Raw genomic sequence first — 19,535 nt, 5'->3', positions numbered from 1 at the left:
ATCTCTAATTGTATATTGGAGCATGTATGTCTAGATTTTCAGTCTGTTAGCATAATTAGGTCCATTCTTCACCATGTTCGGTCAGAAACTCAAACACAGCTGGTATTGTCTTATATTCCACATCTTTGACTGGATATTCCTTAGGGGGTAAAAAAAAAATGTAACTCCTCTAAACCTGGTAGCTGCCTTGCCTGAAACTAATGCCCCTGCTGTTCTGTTCCTTTTCTGTTTTTCCTTGGAACGACATTGGCATGGCTTCATACTGATTCATCTTCTACCATTTCTCTCAGGGACACAAACCAAACCAAAGCAGACCCCACTCCAGCAGAAGGTTTTGAATGATTTGGTGAGTGGAGTTCCAACACAAAGAAATATCTTGTTTCTCTCATTCAGAGAACTTTTGATTATAGTCAAAAACCTTTTCAAATACGAGACCACCCACCCAGCTCATTGACCTCTAGTAGAGAGAGAGCTCATTCATTTGACTTCTCTAAAATATATAACAAGTGGCCTTATATTTTGTGTGCAGACTTCCTTAGTTTGGGGAATGATTTTGAACTAAAGAGGAAAAGTGTTTCAGGTTAAAAGAGGAAAAAAAAAAAAAACCCCTCTCCTTTTAAAATACTCTTCCTTGAAGATGACTTATTGTCTTGTTTTAAAATCCTCTCTTTGTAACATCAACCGTGCTCCATTCTTTCCTGGCTGGCTCTTTAATGTTCCATAGTAAGACCACGCGCACCCTTGCTAGTTGCTAGTCTTACGTTTTATTTTCTAAGAGACTATCGTCAGTTGAGGAGTGGTGGGAGACATCCTTCCCCGAGTAGTCCCTTCAGTTTGGGAAGAGTAGGAAAGGAAATACTTCCCCTGTTGGGAAGAACTTCGCAGATTTCAGGAACAATTCCTCTCCTGGAATGGCCTCCAGCCTGGTGACTTGCATAACTGACATCTTGGACACAGGACCTGGCCAACCACACAGCCATCCTGCCCCTACTTAGAAATATTCATTCCCAATAAATGTCTACTCTGAAAGCCCTGCGCTCCATGGAATGATACTTGCTACAGAATGTTCTGAGGGGAAACCGGGCAGGTTCTTTTAGGGCGCCACAGGATGTTTGGGCTAGAAGAGACCATAAAGTTGTCTAAGGAACGTGCTCATTTTACAGATGAGAACACTGAGGCCAAGAGACAGGCGTAACTTTCCCATGGCCACGTAGAAATTTCACTTTATGTGCCTCCTCACAGCTGTGCTAGGTGTGTATTCATATTGTCAGGCTACTAATAAAATAAGGACACAAAACATGAGAAAGGGGGAAAAAAAAACCCTTCTAATGTCCAACTGATAACCCGTTATCTATCAAGTTGTTTTGTTTTGATACTAAAACTGAATTGTATTCTCAAGGATTTTTCAATTCTGAAAGTTGATTTAAAACCACCTTTGTTTTTAGCCTCCCATTTGTTTTGACTCAGTAATTTTTAACTATCACATTTACTGGATTGTGTGCTATAAAAGCATGTAAGATTTGATCAGGACTATTTTTGATCTCAGTACCTTATCAGATAAAACTAACATGAAATGAGTTAAACATTTCAGACGTGGGATGAAAACGATACATTTTGGCCACTGCAAAATCCTCCCTTGATTTTGGACAAATACTTCCCAATTCTATCAGAGTGGGAGGAAAAGGGAGGTAAAGGGCTTACTGGAGAGAATGAGATGTCATGAGATGGAAACATTTGATAATGGTTTTTCAAACACCTGGTGTGCAAGGAAGCATTTCTTTATGTTAGTCTACATCTTGGTTTCACTGTCGATGGGTTTCTCAATTTCGCTTTCCTGGGCAATCAGCTGATAGGGTTTCTTCATTTCATTCTCTTCGATCACTGAGTTACCCATTTCAACATCCCGGTTCTTCAGTTCATGTCGTGACAAGTGTTCAACAATGCCGGCTCCCAGAGAGTCTCCCAGCACGTTGGTGGTGGTGCGAAGGCGGTCCCTGGGGAAGGGTGAGGAGCAAGGAAAAATGAGGCTCCTGTGAACATCATGTGATTTCAGCTCAGATTTTTTTTTTCACAAATGAATATTTTTTAAAAATTGAAGTATAGTGAATCAATGTTATGGTAGTTTCTGGTGTATAGCAAAGTGATTCAATTATACATAATACATATGTTCTTTTTCATATTCTTTTCCATTATGGTTGATTACAGGATATTGAATATAGTTCCCTGTGCTATACAGTAGGTCCTTGTTTATCTACTTTATACGTATACTAGTTTGTATCTGCTAATCCCAAACTACTAATTTATCCCTCCCTCACCTCTTTTCCCCTTTGGTAACTGTAAGTTTGTTTTCTATGTCTATGAGTCTGTTTCTGTTTTGTAAATAATTTTGTTTGTATCATTTCTTTTAGATTCCACGTGAAAGCAGTATCATATGATATTTGGTTTTCTTTGTCTTATTTATTTCACTTAGTGTGATAATCTCTAGGTGCCTCCATGTTTCAGCTCATATTTTGAACCACCTGGCTAAGTCACTGGAGGCGTCTCTTAAAATTCTGCTTGGTGTAGCCACCAATTGCATCATTACGTAATAGACACATGATTTATAATCGTAGTTACTAAGAGTAATAAGGTCATCTAGATTATTAATTTTCAGTCACTAGTTAGTGTGCCAATGGTAGGAATGACTTTTCCCTTTCTCCTTTTATTTAAAATTTCTCTGGAACAACTCATCTTCCTTGTACCAGAAGTTCTCAAAGCATGGTCTAGAGACCTCTGGGGGCCCCTAAGGTGAAGACAATTTTCATAATAATGCTAAGATGGTATTTGCTCATTTCACCCTCATTTTCTCATGAACGTTGGTCTAGTGGAATTTTGAATACAACACAACACAAAAGATACCACAACAGATTGAATGCAGAAGCAGTTAGTCTTGTATTAAGCCAGACATTAATAGGAGATTTGCAAAAGTACAAGGAATGGTATCATTCTTTTCCCTAAATTTTTGGCTTGGAAAATGGTATTTTTTTTTCATAAAAATATTATATGTTAACATGTAATGAATTTGTTATTATAACCTTTAAATGAACTTAACATTTAAAAAATGTCTAGGTTTTTCTGACATGATAAATACCGACAGGACCCACACAGATAAAAGCTTTTGAGGTCCTCAATAATTTTTATGTGTCATAATTTTAATAAATTACATTTTGTAAGTATAATAATTTTAATAAATGTAAAGGGATTGTGAGACTAAAATCTTTGAAGACCACAGCTTTATACTATAATAGTTCTCACAGTCACCGACTGTCACCCAGATAGTGGGCTGAATGCTTTCCATGCATCACTGCACTTAATCCTCGCAGCACCACTGGGAGGTAAATGGCATTATTGTCCCATTTAACGGAGGAGGAAACTCGGGTAGTTGGGTAACCTGCCCGGTGTCACACAGGGGCAGGACACAAGCCCATGTCCGAGTGACTGTGGCTCTCGCTCTCAGTGGATTCCCTTCCCCGCACTCATCTCGCCTCGAGCTCGCTGAGCTCTGCGCGGTCATTAGCGCTAGTGAGTAGTGTCCAGGTCGACTCCAGCACCTACGGGTCCTTCTGGGCTTTGACCTCGGGCATCCTGGGAAGATGTGGCTCGTAAGTGGAAGGGAGAGGAAATGTCAGCTGGCAAGGTGGGCCCCAGAGGTGAAGGTCTGAGGGTACTTTTCTTGGAACTTTCCCCAGAGCCAAAAATCAATTCCATCTAATGATGCCAGCACTCTTCCCACTGTCTGCACGGCCGCACCTCTCCCTGTTGGGCTGAGATGGGAACATCTGGGCTGTATTACACCATCGGAATGGGAAGCATAAAGAGCAAGCCAGGGGCACCAGGGGAGGCCCACCGTTCCGTCCCAGCCGCCACAGGGATGTGTTGTGCAATTCAGAAATGGCTTTGCTGATTTGTGTTGACTTGGCAGACAGTGGGTTTCCCAATCCCTGCGTGGCTTTATGGAGTGAGAAGTGTAGCAGCCAGATGTGCCCTGTGGGCTGATAACCGAGGAGGGTGTGCACGGCGTCGGGGGCTTGGTCTCCAGATAACCACGAGGATCAGGCAGGGAGGACACATTAATTACAGGCTAAACTGTCCCTCTTCATGGAGCCCTTGGGCAGGAATGCCAGGCTGCCTGGTGCCCTGGGATGCCAAGGGGGTGGGGGTAGGGGGCGGGACAGCAAGCCGAACGCAGTCCCGGCGTACTCACAGGAACCAGTCCACTGCGATGATGAGCGTGATGTCGTCGGTGGGCAGGCCCACAGATGTCAGCACGATGACCATGGTCACCAGGCCCGCCTGAGGAATCCCAGCTGCCCCGATACTGGCAGCTGTGGCTGTGATGCTGTTAGAGGAAGTCCCCAGATAGAAAACATTTGTTTAAATCTCCCCAGACAGAGAGCATACCCTGTGAAACATGCACAGTGGCAATGTCTGACTTGCCATAAGAGGATGTGCCTTAGAAAAATGTAAATGAGGTTGTGAAAACCCCACTGAACTAATAATCATATTAACTAATGATTATCAGATGCCTGTTATGTACCACCTGATATGTTAATCATGGCTGTCTCATTTGCTCCTCATGACAACTCTTAGGAAGTTGGTCCTATCATTACAGCATTTTTATTTTTATTTATTTATTTAACACCTTTATTGCGGTATAATTCCTACACAGTAAACTACACTTATTTCAGATATATAATTTGATGAATTTTGACAGATATATACACCTATGAAACCACCACCACAATCAAGGTAGCTGACATTTCTATCACTCCCCAAGAGGTGCAAATTTTGAACTCCTGATTTATTCCTTCCCACCCTCCTTACCCCCTGGTAACCAGAAATTTGTCCTCTATGTTTGTGAGTCTGTTTCTGTTTTGTAGATAAGTTCATTTATGTACTTTTTTTTTTAAGATTCAACATATAAGTGATATCATGTAGTATTTTTCTTTCTCTCTCTTACTTCACTTAAGATGACAATCTCCAAGTCCATCCATGTGGCTGTAAATGACATTATTGTATAATTTTTTATGTCATTATAGCCATTTTTAAATGAAGAAACTTATGCCTATCTGAGACAGGCTGGGACCTGGGACCTGGGACCTGGAACCCTGGGCTGCAATGCACTGGACCAAGCAACAGAATACAAAGAAACTGTAAAGGACTGAAAATAACTGTGTGCATGCGCATTTGCGGCAAGTTATGAACAAGATATAAAAGGACCAAAAACCCAAGGGCCACTTCTGAGGTGTCAGGAGCAAAAGCAGGGGACTGTGCATGATCCCTGCACACAGCACCACCAAAGGGGTGGGCAGCCCGACCCCTGGACTCTCCCCCCCACCACCCCATTTAAGGAACCAGCTCGCCCCTCCTCTGGGAGCAAGCAAGGGACTCTGTTACTTGTTTCCTCTCCCTCCCAATAAAGCCTTGCCTGAATTTCTCCTCTGGCCTTTTATTCGTTTGTATTTATTAAAGAGGCCAAGAACCCTGGTCAGTAATGTAACTATTTTCTCAGGTACTTGAAAGTTCTGTAAGGTCTAAAGTACTATACCGTTATAACAATTTGTCTCTAATAATTCCTCTATCCAAGCAGAGGATTGTAAAGATACTCAACTTAAACACTTAACGTGGTCAGAAAAAAGAAATCAAATTTATTAATTCAAAAGCAAAATGAAATACAAAGTCCCGTGGCACTATCAATATTTTTTATGGAGGCAGAGTGAACTTGGTTTGTAAGGCACGTAACCTGTCCAGGATTCAGTTTGTTAAATATCTACTTGATAGGCTTATGTGAGAACGTGAAAGTGTTTTCTGAACAGTGAAGTATTACCTAGGTATAAAGTGGCATTAAAAAGCAGTAAGTCTGTGGAAGAGACAGTTCGTGGCCCCCCATATCGTTCCCTTCCATAGCACTAGAATTCTCAGCTGGTGCACAGCTGCCCACAGTGAAGACCGTTATCTATTACCCCGTCTCTTTTGGAGCTGAGACTAAGACCTGGCCAGTGAGACACGGGTGAAAGAGACTAGGCTACCTGGGGGTCGTGCTTCCTCTCCCACTGGCTAAAATTTGGAGGTGATGATGAGCTGTCCTGGACCACCCGGATGAGAGTAACACCCCAGGGGTGAAGGAACCTCACGCTTTGGTGCTGTACACTGTGAAACACCTACCAGCCTGGAGGGCTTCGTGGGGCAGAGCTGCTCCACGTGAGGGAGAAGTACAGTTCCATCTTGTTGAATCACTGTTATTGTCATTATTTTAAACTCTGTCACATGCAACTGAAACTTTTTCATAATGCAGCGCTTTTCAACCAGTATGCCAAGGTATGTCCGAGAACGGGTTACAGTGAGCTGAGATACTGATTTCGCAGCCCCAGTGTAGCTAGGCTGAGCCTAGGGCTCCTAGAACCTCCAGGCCAGTCACTTCTAGCCATGATCAGCCTCATCTTCTTTATCCCAATGCATCCTGCAACTATCATCATTTTCCAATAACACAAAACATATATACAGAGTCTGACATAACTTATTTCTAAATAAACATACGTACACACACCAAAAAAAATGTGAAGGAACTGATAGAGATTTAAAAGGACTGAAGTGACTTAAAAAATAAACACAAACTGTAAACCTGGATTTGATGTTAGTCTGGGAGAAAAAACTACAAAAGGCGTTTTGGGGACACCTGGGGAAATCTGAATACAGACTGGATATTCTGGAAGTACTTTAAAGACTCGTACTATTGTGGTTATGTAGAACACTATCCTCATTCTTACGTGATGCATGCTGAACTATGTATAAATGAAATGTCATGAAGGCAGAGAATGACGGGGTGGGGGAGAAAGGAGAAGCAAAAAAGGAAAAATGTTAACAATTGTTGGATCTAGGTAAAAGATGTCTGTTGTGATATTCTTTCAACTTGCAATATATGTAAGACAATACAAGACAATTTATAATAAAAAAGTTGTGGAAAAAAATCTATTTCAATCTCCAGCACAACTTACTACTAATAATTAAAATGCACATACACTAAAGAGCAGGGTTTGATCTAGATTGTGAGGTTTCAAGTCTCCATCACACTTATTGGTCTGTTGTGCATACTAACTTTCAGGAAGCAGAAAGAGGGGAGTATATTCGCATGTGCATATGAACGTGCATGGACTGTCTCCAGAAGAAATTAGCAAAAGAAACTAACAAGCAACAACGTTTGCCCCTGGAGAAGGAAACTAAGAGGTTAGGGGAAGGTATGAGACAGACAGCTACCTTTCACTAGACACCTCAAATATAATAGTTTAAAAAATAGTCCACAAAAATAAAATCCTCAACCTATTTTTCTGTGTCATCTGTCATCTGTTTTATACTGCCTAATAAGTGACCCAAGAGAAAATGTTAATCCAGTTTTTCAAGTGTATTTTTATGTGTCAATACGCTCAATAAGAGCTAATGAATAATAGAAGCAAAAATTTTAATGCCTTTTATTGAAGCTTGATCTAACATTTTAAAAGAAGAGTGATAACTGTACTACGTATTCTACAGATTTTAAAAAGAAAGAGATAGATATATTTATAGATGGGAAACTGATAAGTAAACCAACCAATTGGCAAGCAGTACGGTATGATTCCATTAATTACCAAAAAAAAGTGTGTGTCTATCTATGCATAGGAAAAGATCTTTGCACACCAGACATTAACAGTGGTACCTACAAAATAACGGGGAGTAATGTGGCGAGTCTCACTCTTTACTTTATACATGTTTATATTATTAGAAATTCATTATTAATAAATGTGCACATCTGCAGTTTTAAAAAAACAAATAAAAATCTATAAATATCAAAAGTAAAATGATTCCCCTATACCCCAACCTCCTATTTACGTGATTCCCCTTCCCAACCAGTTTCTTCACCCAATTCCCGATCGTCGTCTCACATGTAAAGTCATTCTTAAGAAAATGTTGTATAGAACTTTCCTTGTACCTGATTGTAATAATCTGTCCAAAGTTCAGTTCGAAGTTGTTCACTTGAGCAATGAAAATGGCAGCCAAAGCCTCATAGAGGGCGGTCCCATCCATGTTAATGGTGGCCCCTACCGGGAGCACAAATCTGGTGACACGTTTGTCCACGCCATTGTTCTCCTCCAGGCACTTGAAGGTGATGGGTAGGGTGGCCGAGCTGAGCACAGTGAAACAAGGCATGTCAGCTGACCATCCTGACAGTTCAGACCGTGCCTGTGTGTTTGGTGTTTTTGACAGAGTTCCTTCCTCTCCCATATCCTAAGTTAAAGGGAACCAAGTCAGCACTAGTGTAAGGCAGGGAGCAGGGTTGGGAACAGTGGGTCCCCTCACTGGGTCACTCAGCAACTCTCCTGCTTCTGGGTTCCTCCATGACATATCGCTTGTAATCACTCCCTCACACAACGGCCTTCACCCTCCTCTGCCATCTCTCCCTCCCCGCAAATGGCAGTGAGAGGAGGGAGGTGGGAGTGGGCAGGCGAAGAGAGCTAATTTCCATCTCATCCTTTTTCTAAAAGGGTATTTGGCCACCCATTCCCTTTATCCCACCTAGACCTGATGAGTCAAAAAGCCAATGCATATACCTGGAAGTTTAAACACCCCTCCAAAAATGCCCACCCACCACACTCACCCCGCTTCTGAAAATTCTGGTTTGAAGTAAAGTTTGAGACACATTTTCTCGTGGGAGTAAGCCACGGATCTCTCCGTACCTGGAGGAGGTTCCTAGAGCCGTGATGAGTGCTTGCAGCAACCCTCCGATGAACACCCAGGGGTTTTTCCGTGTTACCAAGAAGTAGAGGAGGGGCAGGACAATGACTGCGTGAATGAGTAAGCCCACGATGACTGTCACTGTGTACATGGCAAGCTGCCCCCCAATCACTCCCATGTCTTCCATCTCAACAATTTTCCCTGCAATCAGGAAGAGGATGCCCAGAGGGGCGTACCTATGTAGAAGTAACACATGCACAGTTGGAAGTCTGATTTCCAACAAGCTGTTCCACAGACATTACCAAGTGATAAGAAAAGGAACTTTTCTGCCCAGGATACTATTAGGACTTGCAGAAACTGTGAACGTCTTTCCTTACTTTTTTAAAATATAAATTTAAATATAAACAGTGCATCATTAGGCTTTCCTCACTCAGAATTTCTCTAGGTCACAATTTTGTTTTTTCTCCTAAACCATGAGAAAAGGCAGGTATGGAGGTTTTGTTACTCACCTCTTTTTTCCCAAATAACTCTCGTGTCACAATACCTGGGTCACTTTTGTGATCCTCAGATGCCACCCACTCCCTCTGCCTCCCACTCCCCTGCTAAATACTTTAAACAGTCAGAATCCACTGAACCAATACCCAGACTTCTAGGAACCTCTCCCACATCAGAGCCTGATTCCCCAGCTAGAACAAGATGCACACAATGCCATTTCAGTGTTTTAGATTTGCAGTCAGCTCTCTTAATCAAGAACCACATTTATTATTTTTTCCCATATGACACACTACTTACAATATTAATAAGTCATATTGAAATCAACTCTTTTACTTAAGTAAAGGTCCTCTAAGAGAAAATGTTTTAGTGCAAATGAAAAACTAGTACCATTTGCCATAAGTGGAAGGCAATCAGAAAATAAATTGAGCTATTCCAGTTAACAACCTGCATGGATGTACCACCAAAATCAGGGGAGAGGGGTTCTAATTAAGCAATTATTATCCACAGGCTGCTACCGCCATCTGTGACCCTCCCCCTGTAGACCCAGCAAGAACGAACAACTGAGACATGAAATGGCTTGCACATATTGAATCAAGGCCCTGCTGCCTGGCTGTCAACTCCCTTTTGTCTGATGTGTGCAGAAAACTACAACCAAACCCACGTTACCAAAAACAGAGGAGCCAATCACCCTTCAGGAGAAGGGTCTGCTGGGAACTGTGGAGGACTTATTTCAAATAGAAAAATACAGTGGTTCTTTGAAAAGTCCTTTCAAAACACAGGCCAGGAAATCATAAGAGTACCTGTTTTCAGAAATGTAATAACTCAATGTTGAACGTGCAGGCGAACAGACGGCGAGAAAAGCTACATGTGAGGTTCATTCAGCTGCCTTGAATAGGCTTCTTTCATAAAAGAGGTGAGAGGTGGAGGCATTTTAATAATATGAAGATAAATGTCCACTTTCAGCCCTGCCAGGATTTCTAAGGAGGGCCCCCAAGATTTCAACAGGGACTCCTGTGGAGATCACATTCTGTTCGCTTTTGTGCCCCCAAGTTCACATCCATCTTGTACAGACTCCTGAAAAATGGATTCCTCTAGGCTTTGGTAGCAATAAAGACAAAGGATATTTTTAATCATGTTGGTGAGTGCTTTTCTTAGGAATGGATGCCTTCCTGCCTCAGGTGCCAAGAGGGAGTCTGGATTAAAAATAAAAGATAAAGGGAAAGCAACCCCCACAGGAGGCCTAAACCAATCACAGGGCTCTCTCCCTGCTCGGAAGAGTTTACTTTGCAAGGTCAATGTTCCTCTTTGGATTTAGTCTTTCCCTTTGTCTCCTGCTCTGATCTTGCTTTGAAAGAAGTTTTGTTGTAAGTTGTGGCTTGGCCTTCGGTAATACTTCCCATGAGTCCTTCAGGCTTGCCGTAGAAGGACCATTTGCACTTCTTTCTTAGGGCCGAAATGGCGGAGAGGAGAGCTCAGTTTTTCTGATGGTCTAGGAGCCTCTACATTTGCATTTTCCTCTCCTAGGAATGCTCTTCCCCTAGTGCTCTGCCTGGCTAGCTTCTCCTGGTCATTCAGATATTAGCAAAAAATGTTACCCACCTCCCTAGAGGCCTTTCTGTCCAATCTAAGGCAAATTTTAAGCCTCTTCCTCAGTCACTTTTTATCATGATACCATATTACATAAAATAAAACCTGTTGTTTTATTTAATCATTTTCCCTCATAGCATGGTGACTAAAGCATATAGTTGATTTCTTTGTTCGTTTAAGAATATAAAATCCATGACATCTTTGTTTTCCTCATTGCTACATCCATAGTGCCTGGCATTATTTACTTGGTATATAGTAGACACTCAATAAACATGTACTGAATGAATAATTAGGTAGATAAAAATGGAGGAATGAGGAATGGGATCTCATCAGTACTGAAGTAAAGGAGTTGACACTTTTCAAAAACAAGGAAGTAAATTTATTAAGAGAGGCTGGCAGATATATTCAGGGTCACTACTGACCCAGAAATTCATTGATTCTCTTGTGCTTACCCGAATGAGATCATTGCAATTGGCCATCCTGCCTGGTGGCATCTTCCTCATACAGAACACACGTTGATGGCAATAAGCATCTTCTATATAGCATACATAGCAAATGGAAATACATACCACATGATCACTGCTACCAATCTCATGATGGCTTCGTTAAGAGAATCAAAGAACTCTCTCAGGGCTTGCCCCTGCTCCTTCATGTTTCCAATCACAAATCCGAAGCACATGGAGAAGACCACTAGGCCCAGGGCGTTGACCCCGTTCACAGACCCTGGAACTGGGACTAACTCCTCTGTGATCCTCGTCAGTGTCTCCATGGCCTCTGACACATTGTTTATCACGGCACCCATGAGGGTTTCATTGGGATGGATGGGCACTCTAAAGCTTCTCTTCTCATAGTTGGTTTTAAACTTAAAAAGAAAAGGCACAACAGGAATTACAGGTGACTTTTGTTTTCTTCTTTGTACTTTTCTGCTCAAAGTTTCTATAATGATATACATTACTCTCAATTTGGATACTGTAATAGAAAATGTGTCTGTCTGTCTATCTATCTATCTACCTATCTAATCTATCAAACTTCTATTAATTCCTCAGCAGAGACAAACACACACACACTCAGATACATTAACAAATCATAATAGGAATGAGGTATCTGGTTGAAGATGTTGGAGAAAACATAGACATGTTTTTGCTTTTTTCTGAAACCCTAATAAAATGACTATAGCAGGCTTTTAAAAAACTATAAATTCAAAGATCCAAAACCGTCCCTTTCCTCTCCATGGGTTCATGTCATGGGGTCATGGACAAATCATCTACCATCCCTTTCCTCATATTCCACAACTGTGAAACAGGGATAACTGTGCTGATTCCACCTCCTAGAGTGGTTGGAAGGGTCAAATTAAACAGAATATATGAGAACATCTGGTAAATTTTAAAGCACTATACTAATGTTGGCTAATGGTACTCAGTAACAAAGCCCTTCAGGGACTAGGCTTAGCTGGAGATTTCAGTGAATATTAAGTTTTAAAGTCCCCGAATAACATTCTTCTAGGTATTCCTGATAGTATCATTTCTTAAGAAGAGGTGCTTGATTAATATTAGAGCTTGCTTAATCAAGTCTATAGGAGTTTCTCCTCTTATTCAATAAATGGTCTCTTTCCCATAGCTTCTGCACAAATGCTCCAAAGGGAAGATAACCGAGTGTGCTACTGTGGCCATTTGAAACAAGCCCATCCTGCCATGATTTTAATGAGAGTAGAATTCCTGGCCTCCATGTTGATAGTCATAAAACCCTAGAGAGAATAACAATGTACAGATGTTGACTGCATCTAGAATCCAGGGGAAGAAAGCCCAGCTGTACGTGAAGTGCTGGGCCATTTCTTTACCAAGAATAATGGGACACAACACTGTAAAATGACTATAACTCAATAAAAAAGTTAAAAAAAAAAAAAAGAATAAATGGGAGACTTTTTTGTCCAATGGGAAATCACGACTCCCAAACAAGGACATGGCCAGCTGTCAATACTGTGGACACATCCTTAAACAATCTGTGGCACTGCTGGCAGTTCGAAGAAAGAAACTGACCCTTCTTTGTCTCCTATTCCAGTCAACTCTCAAATCTCTGTTCTATTGGGGGAGTTTATGCATTTTATGGGTTGTCTAGGCTGAATTTTCAATCCTGACTAGCCTCTCCTATGCCTCTAACTCTTTCCCCTTAGACACAGTTTGCAGCCTACACAGAAACTGCAATCTCATTTGCATTCCAATCTAAGACAAATACATCGGGAAGACACATTTGCTTCCTCTTCAAAATCTTGTGACTGCAATCCAAAACCAAATACAATAAATCTGCGTGAGTCAGCACTCTTCCCAGGGCTGCTAGAAATCAGCATTTTTGATGTTGTCCAGTGCCAGCTGACTAACAGGAATAGTCAGCCCCATGGTGCTAGGCTTGGCTGGTTGGATTGAAAAGGGTTTATTATTTATGGTTACAGTTGTTTTGAATAAAGAATGATTTTACCCCCTCAGGCTTTTTTTTTTTTTTTAAAGAATTCTGTTTGAATTTTGCAGGGTATACATGCATCACCTATTAAAAATGGTCAATACAAATTTTGAAAAGGGGGAAAGAAAGTGTAATACTTGGTCTCCCATGAGATCATGGTTTTGTTTTGTTTTACAGAATCCAAGCAGAAAGTTTAGGGAATTATAACAAGTCTGAAGTGACACCATCTGGAGAAATGTTTGGGAACGATTATTAATTTTAGAATGTCTAATTGTTTCCCTTTTAATATTTTAGGCAACAAATCTTTTTTACTCTAGGGAGGTTAGAATGAACTTTACTAATTTCATCCCTTAATAGTAAAATGTATTGGTATCTTCAAGATACCAATACCAAGAGTTGCTTGGATTGGGGGCTAAAAGGAACTAGACCTCACTATGGCCCCCTGGTAGGTGTCTCATCAGCCTGGATACCCCTTTCCATGAGACAGAATAAAATGTAGGCGTATAAAAAAGACAGAATTTGAAGTCAACACAGTGGATCTGAATTCTCAGTCTGCCATTTACTACTTGTAAAGCTTGTGCCTGTTACAGAATCCCTCTGAATTATCACCGGTGAGTTGCCTCATCAGTGTAATGAAGATAATGATACCTGTCATATTTGTGTGAGGAGTAAAGACAACATCAGTGCTTGGCACATAGCAGACCTTCAATACATGACGGTGGCAATCGTTTCTGATCGACATGGTTCCTCCTTTAGAATCTATAAGACCCTTCATAAACTTTTGAAAAAAAAAAAAACAACCCATTGATTTTCAAAATCAAAACCAGAAACTTGAATAACCTCCCTAATCTTTAAAACAAAATATAAATATATTTAATACTGGAGTTTGCTTGCTTGGTGAGCTTTTGTGTTTGGGATATGGGGGAGGGGGGGAGGGAGTCTCCTGATCAGCCTTTTTAACAATTAACAGAGACTTAATAAGCCATTTGTATGCAAGACATATAGTGTCTGGCAACTAACAGCCTTCAAGACAAGGAAAGACCCCCCTCCCCTCCCAAGTCCCCAGAAAATTTTAGTGCTTTCCATCTGGTTGGAGAAAGAAGTGTTTCTTGTTACAAAGAAATGGAAAATAAAATAAAATAAAATAAAATAAAATAAAATAAAATAAAATAAGATAAAATAAAATAAAAAAGAGAGTCCCACTCTGGTATGTCAAAGAAGAATTTCAAAGGTGAATTACTAGCTGTCGGGTATTTACCTGTTTAAAGCAGGCTTCTACCAGATTTGGAGGAAACATATTCCTGCAAAGAAAGTAACAGTCACTTGAAAATTTTCCCAAATAATAAGTTAGCTCCTTAAATACTTTTTGATTTTGTCTAAGGTAAAGACTGCATTGAACTAAGCAGCAAATGGAAAAAGAGAATGATTTTGGTGGATTTTATTAAATGGGACATAGGTCATACTTAATGGTGGCCCATGTAGTTCATATTTGTCAAGGAAGTCCCAAATTCAACTCATCTGTCCTTTCATCAGACATTCTTTATTCAGACATCAAACGCTGCTCCTAGAAGAACCCAAGTAAGAACAGAAATGCCTTTTATCATAAGCATTTTGGCTAACTGAGGTATTATTCATCAGTGGCCATTTTGGTATTTTGCCCTATGTTTAGGAACCAAATGTTCTGAATTAAATGTCATGGTGGGACTGTGGAATGTAGTTCTCCACAAAGTCCTCCCAAAGGCCCTCTGGAGAATAAGATATGGACTCTGAATTGCTGGAACTTCTGAGGCTATTTGGTGACCCTAGAGAGATGGCCTCACAAAATTTAACTTGAGGCAGAGTTCGTCACTCGCTCAGAGCAGTGTTTGAGTTCATGATGGGGAAGGAAGAAGGGGCAACACTCTAGCTGGGGAATCTCTACATGTGACTTTGACTAATTCATGGTACCTACTTAGGTCTCAGTTGATTCATCTGATAAAGCAGAGATTAGAGGATGAAATGATCACTAGGGCTCCAAGACTGAAGCCTGTGGGAGAAGGAGGCATGGAGTCCAGCAGATGTATGCCATCAAAGACTTATTTTAAGGTGATAAGCTCTTGTGCTTTCTTCTTACTGCCTGGGCCATCCTGTTCCTTTGTCCTTCCCACCTATGCTCTATAGGTCCGTGTCTACAAACCCTGATAAAAATATGAGTTTAGGAGATTCCAAGATAAATGCTCAAACTACGTGACTGGGTGGGGACAGGTTAATCATATACCTGTTACTGGGGCAAGGAGGGGGCAGAAACACATGGTGCGCCAATGGAGCAACCCGGAATGAAGACCCCAAATCTTCAAACAAGGAGTAGAAATTACACAGAAAGAGACTATAATAAAATACTCCTAATCAAAACTACCTGAGGGTAAAGTTCCTTGGGGGGCAAATAAAGGTGAAAAGCCTTAATGAACTGTATGAACTAATAAATAAAATCATAGCTACCAGGTGACAACTTGGTATGAAATAATAAAGTGGCTTGTTACCTTCAGGTAATTGGGATTAACTCCCTGTAAAGGGCCTTCAAGAGGCACTGTGGGGCCATGTGTGCTTACACACAGAGGGTACAAAGTCACTCATGGGAAGAATTGAGAGGTGCTGCCGAAAAGACCCTTTGTCGCCCAAATCGCTCTTGAATCTGTGGGCCACAGACCCGTTCCTTGAGATGGCATGTGACATCAAGTCCCTAGGAGGAGCGTGTTTGAGATGATCAATGGGGAATTCTTTAGAGTAGAAATCTAGCATTGGCAAACCAATCACTGCAAGTAAGCTGTAAATAAGGGAGGAAAGGACAAGGTTTGGGGGAGACAGACCAGGTGGGCTACTTGGTGGAGGAAAACGAAGCAGATGTCTGGGCTGGGCTGTCTTCCATTTGCCCTTCTAGATTCACTCTCCATCCTGCTTCCTGCCCTGAGAAGCTGACCCATTGCTTTCTGGCTTCCTGCTGGGTTTGTCCAGTGAGAGGCGCTGACAGAACACAGGGCAGTGGGAGAGGAGTGGATGTATATGTTCTTCCAACTCTCTCTTCTTTGGTACGTTGGGCAACAACTCCCTCCCTCCCAATTACAGCCATAGCTCCTGTCTTCAAGGCCCTTTCCCAAGGCTACAGCTCTTCCTGGTTCCACTAACAGCTCCAGTCCTTTGCCCCTCAGAGCTACAGGTGGTAACAAAACAGCTTCCCATAGCTGTTAGTCCCTAGTGTCTCACCATCCCTTGTAGGTTCCCTTAACCTTGCCTTAATTCCTTAACAGTACAAAAGGAAAAGCTTGGACCAGATATGATCAGATGATCTCTAAAGTCCCTTCCAGAAATCAATTATTATGTATAATGGATGATGATTCAGATCACAGGTTCCAAACTAGAAAAGTCCAATGAACAGGCTACACTTTAATAAAAACTAGCCTTAGCGAGCAAGACTTGAGAAAAGTATGTTAAGAAGGGCATCATTATTGGAGAGCAGTTTGTTAAGTGAAATAAGTCTGACAGAGAAAGACAAATACCGTATGGTATCACTTACATGTGGAATCTAAAAAATACAAGCTGGTGAATATAACAAAAAAACAAGCAGACTCACAGATATAGAGAACAAACTAGTGGTTACCAGTGGGAAGAGGGAAGTGGGGAGGGGCAATATAGGGGAAAAGGATTAAGAGATACAAACTATTAGGCATGAAATAAGCTATAAGGATATAATATGATGCAGGGAATACAGCCAACATTTTATAACAACTATAAATGGAGCATGATCTTTAAAAATTATGAATCACTATACTGTGCACCTGTAACTTACATAATGTTGTACAGCAATATAATTCAATAAAAAAAAAATTGCACACACAAAAGAGTATTATCACAAGGTGAGCTACACAGCTGAGAGAACTGAGTGATCAGATCCAGTATCCTAAAAGCAGGGCTCTTAAATCTTTATTTCCTTGCTCTTCCCACCTCTTTCACAGGAGACCAGAAAATGGATCCTTCAGTTTCTGTTAGAAAGAATATGTGACCATCACTTCAAGCCCAGCAGGGCTGGTTCAGTTGGACACCTCTTCTAGGGTTTGGTTAGCTCCCCCCAAGAAAAGGGGTTGAGTGGTCAAAATATATCCAAAAGGATGGGCTTGCAAGGACGTACCTGATCAAGTCCAGGAAGGCGTCTGCAGCTGTCACTTGTACAATTTTGCCTTCTCTGTGCATGTTTTCCTTTGTGCCCTTCCCAGGATGGATGATGATGACAATGATTATGCCAATCACCACGGCAATGATGGTCGTAGTCATGTAATAGACTACAGCTCGCATTCCCATCTTCCCTGATGCCTTACTATCTAGGGCCGCCATTCCTGGTGAAGGCAAACAGAAGGAGATTTTCAGGAAATCAGTTCAGGGAAGTCTTCAGTGGAGGGTGCCAGGAAGAGCATTGCCTTCTACATTCCCCTACCCTCTCCCACCCGGAAACGGGGTTTTATACACGTTATGACAACTTGACACAAAATTTAATCAAGGGATCACAAAAGGTGAGAGGGAAAGCTTTAGAATGGCTGGGCATCAGCTGTGTCAGCCAACATGTCATCACCCAAATGCTTTCTGCCCCGAGAGTTGATTTCCTGTGGCTCTCTAACGGTTTGAAAGAGATTCTTTCCTAGGTTGCTACTAGCTGAGGAAGCTGTGAGTATGAATTAGCGAGGGTGTGTGTGTGTGTGTGTGTGTGTGTGTGTGCGCGCGCGCGCGCGTGTGTGTGTGTGAAGAGATACCTTAAAAAGATTTCTGGCAGGATAATCTAAGCAGAGTCAAGTTCAAGCACTGTAGTGACTCACATAGATTAACTGCCATTAAATTCTTTCAAGAATTATTATCTTATGTATGCATTTGGGAATCTTTTGGGGGATGTTTTTATGTAAAATTGAAGTTATAGTCTAATCACCTACTCATGTATCTTCAATTTGCAAAGTTCTCAGATAGCTTCTCTGTTGTTTCATTTGATCTCATCTAACCAAAAATTTTTAAAAGGAAAGATTTTGGTGGAGTTCTTCTCATTTTTGCACTCTGCCTGCCTCCCCCTTGTCCCACAGGCCTGCAGCGCCTTATCGCCTGTGGAACATTCCTCCCCTCATGTTTAGGACATCTTCAAAGTCTACCGCAGGCAAGTATTATCCTTGGTAAGTAAGAAGGCATGACTTTGAAGGGTTCCCTAACTGCTCTGGCAAATGGAATAAATCTCCGTGACCCTTGAAATGGGAAAAAAATTGAAAATGACACAAAATTCCTAGAAGATTCGGCCGTCTAGAATAATATGGGCCATTCTCTTTCATTAGCTGTTTGTTCACTTCTTTCTCTTCCCCAAACCCACTGAAACACTAAAATTCAATTATAGCATAATCCAATTACGGGCATTCAAACTATTTTCTTTACTATTTAAATCATGATTCTATAAATGTATTAAAAGTAAATACTGTAGTTCAATGACTGGGATCAGGTTTTAATAGTTGTTCAATATTTAGATAATGACCCTGTTCATACTAATATTATACTTAGAGTAAGGTAAAGCACTGAAAAAAATAGTGTCCATGACTGCCAGACAACTGGCTGGGTTTGCCCCATTCATGATACAATGATAATGAACTTGTATGAAAATTGAAGCCATGATCTTCAATTTATAATTTCACATGTATATGAATCACATCATTCAAAATTTTCATAATATGCACTTAGTACCTGACATGTTCTTATTTTTAACAACCTATAAGGTGACTGAAATGCAATTAAGTAACTCTCTAAGGTCTTAGTTAACACCAAGTAAAATGGAGTGGGAACTTGAACCCAGATCTTGTGTAACTGAATTGAGTGTGCTTTCTGCCCTGAGAAAACCAACTGCAGCTCCCACAAAGAGGCGGCCAATTTTGGTTTCCGTGCGTAAATTAAGCTTATTTCATTCGTGCCCTCGGTTTCTTGAAACCCAGGGAGAATACCCACTTTTTGGGGTGGTGCCCATTTAACACGGCACCATCATTAAAAATGGGCTAATGTGTCCTCAATCCAAGTGCTCCCATCCCCCCAGGTTCATTCTCAGGTCTCAGTCACATCTCAAAACATCTTGGCTTTCCTGTGCTTGAGATCACATCTCCCAGAAGGGCCCACTCTCTTTCCCATCATTGCCTGAGCTCGTCACCACTGAAGCCTGCAACTCTCCGGCGGGCGAGTGGTGGGGGCACAAAAGGCCGGATATCTCT

The 19,535-nt window shown here is 41.3% G+C and overlaps 1 protein-coding gene across 2 annotated transcripts in view; it reads right to left on the bottom strand.

Annotated features, from left to right (window-relative positions):
* Positions 1–234: 234 nt before the first annotated feature.
* The window catches only part of SLC1A3 (solute carrier family 1 member 3), a 74,210-nt gene continuing 54,909 nt past the window's right edge, over positions 235–19,535 (bottom strand). For both annotated transcript variants that reach the window (XM_010977587.3, XM_031444069.2), the window contains 7 exons: positions 17,444–17,648; positions 14,540–14,582; positions 11,397–11,689; positions 8,748–8,981; positions 8,003–8,197; positions 4,244–4,378; positions 235–1,994 (listed from right to left, as the gene is read on the bottom strand). In XM_010977587.3, coding sequence (XP_010975889.1) covers positions 1,790–1,994; positions 4,244–4,378; positions 8,003–8,197; positions 8,748–8,981; positions 11,397–11,689; positions 14,540–14,582; positions 17,444–17,648 — 1,310 coding nt within the window. In that variant the 3' untranslated portion in view covers positions 235–1,789. The remainder of the gene's footprint in view (positions 1,995–4,243; positions 4,379–8,002; positions 8,198–8,747; positions 8,982–11,396; positions 11,690–14,539; positions 14,583–17,443; positions 17,649–19,535) is intronic.

This window comes from Camelus dromedarius, chromosome 3, assembly GCF_036321535.1.
Source record: "Camelus dromedarius isolate mCamDro1 chromosome 3, mCamDro1.pat, whole genome shotgun sequence".
Taxonomy (NCBI): Eukaryota; Metazoa; Chordata; class Mammalia; order Artiodactyla; family Camelidae; genus Camelus; species Camelus dromedarius.
Note: the sequence above shows the minus strand (reverse complement) of the source record. Positions and strands in the feature narration are given on the sequence as shown.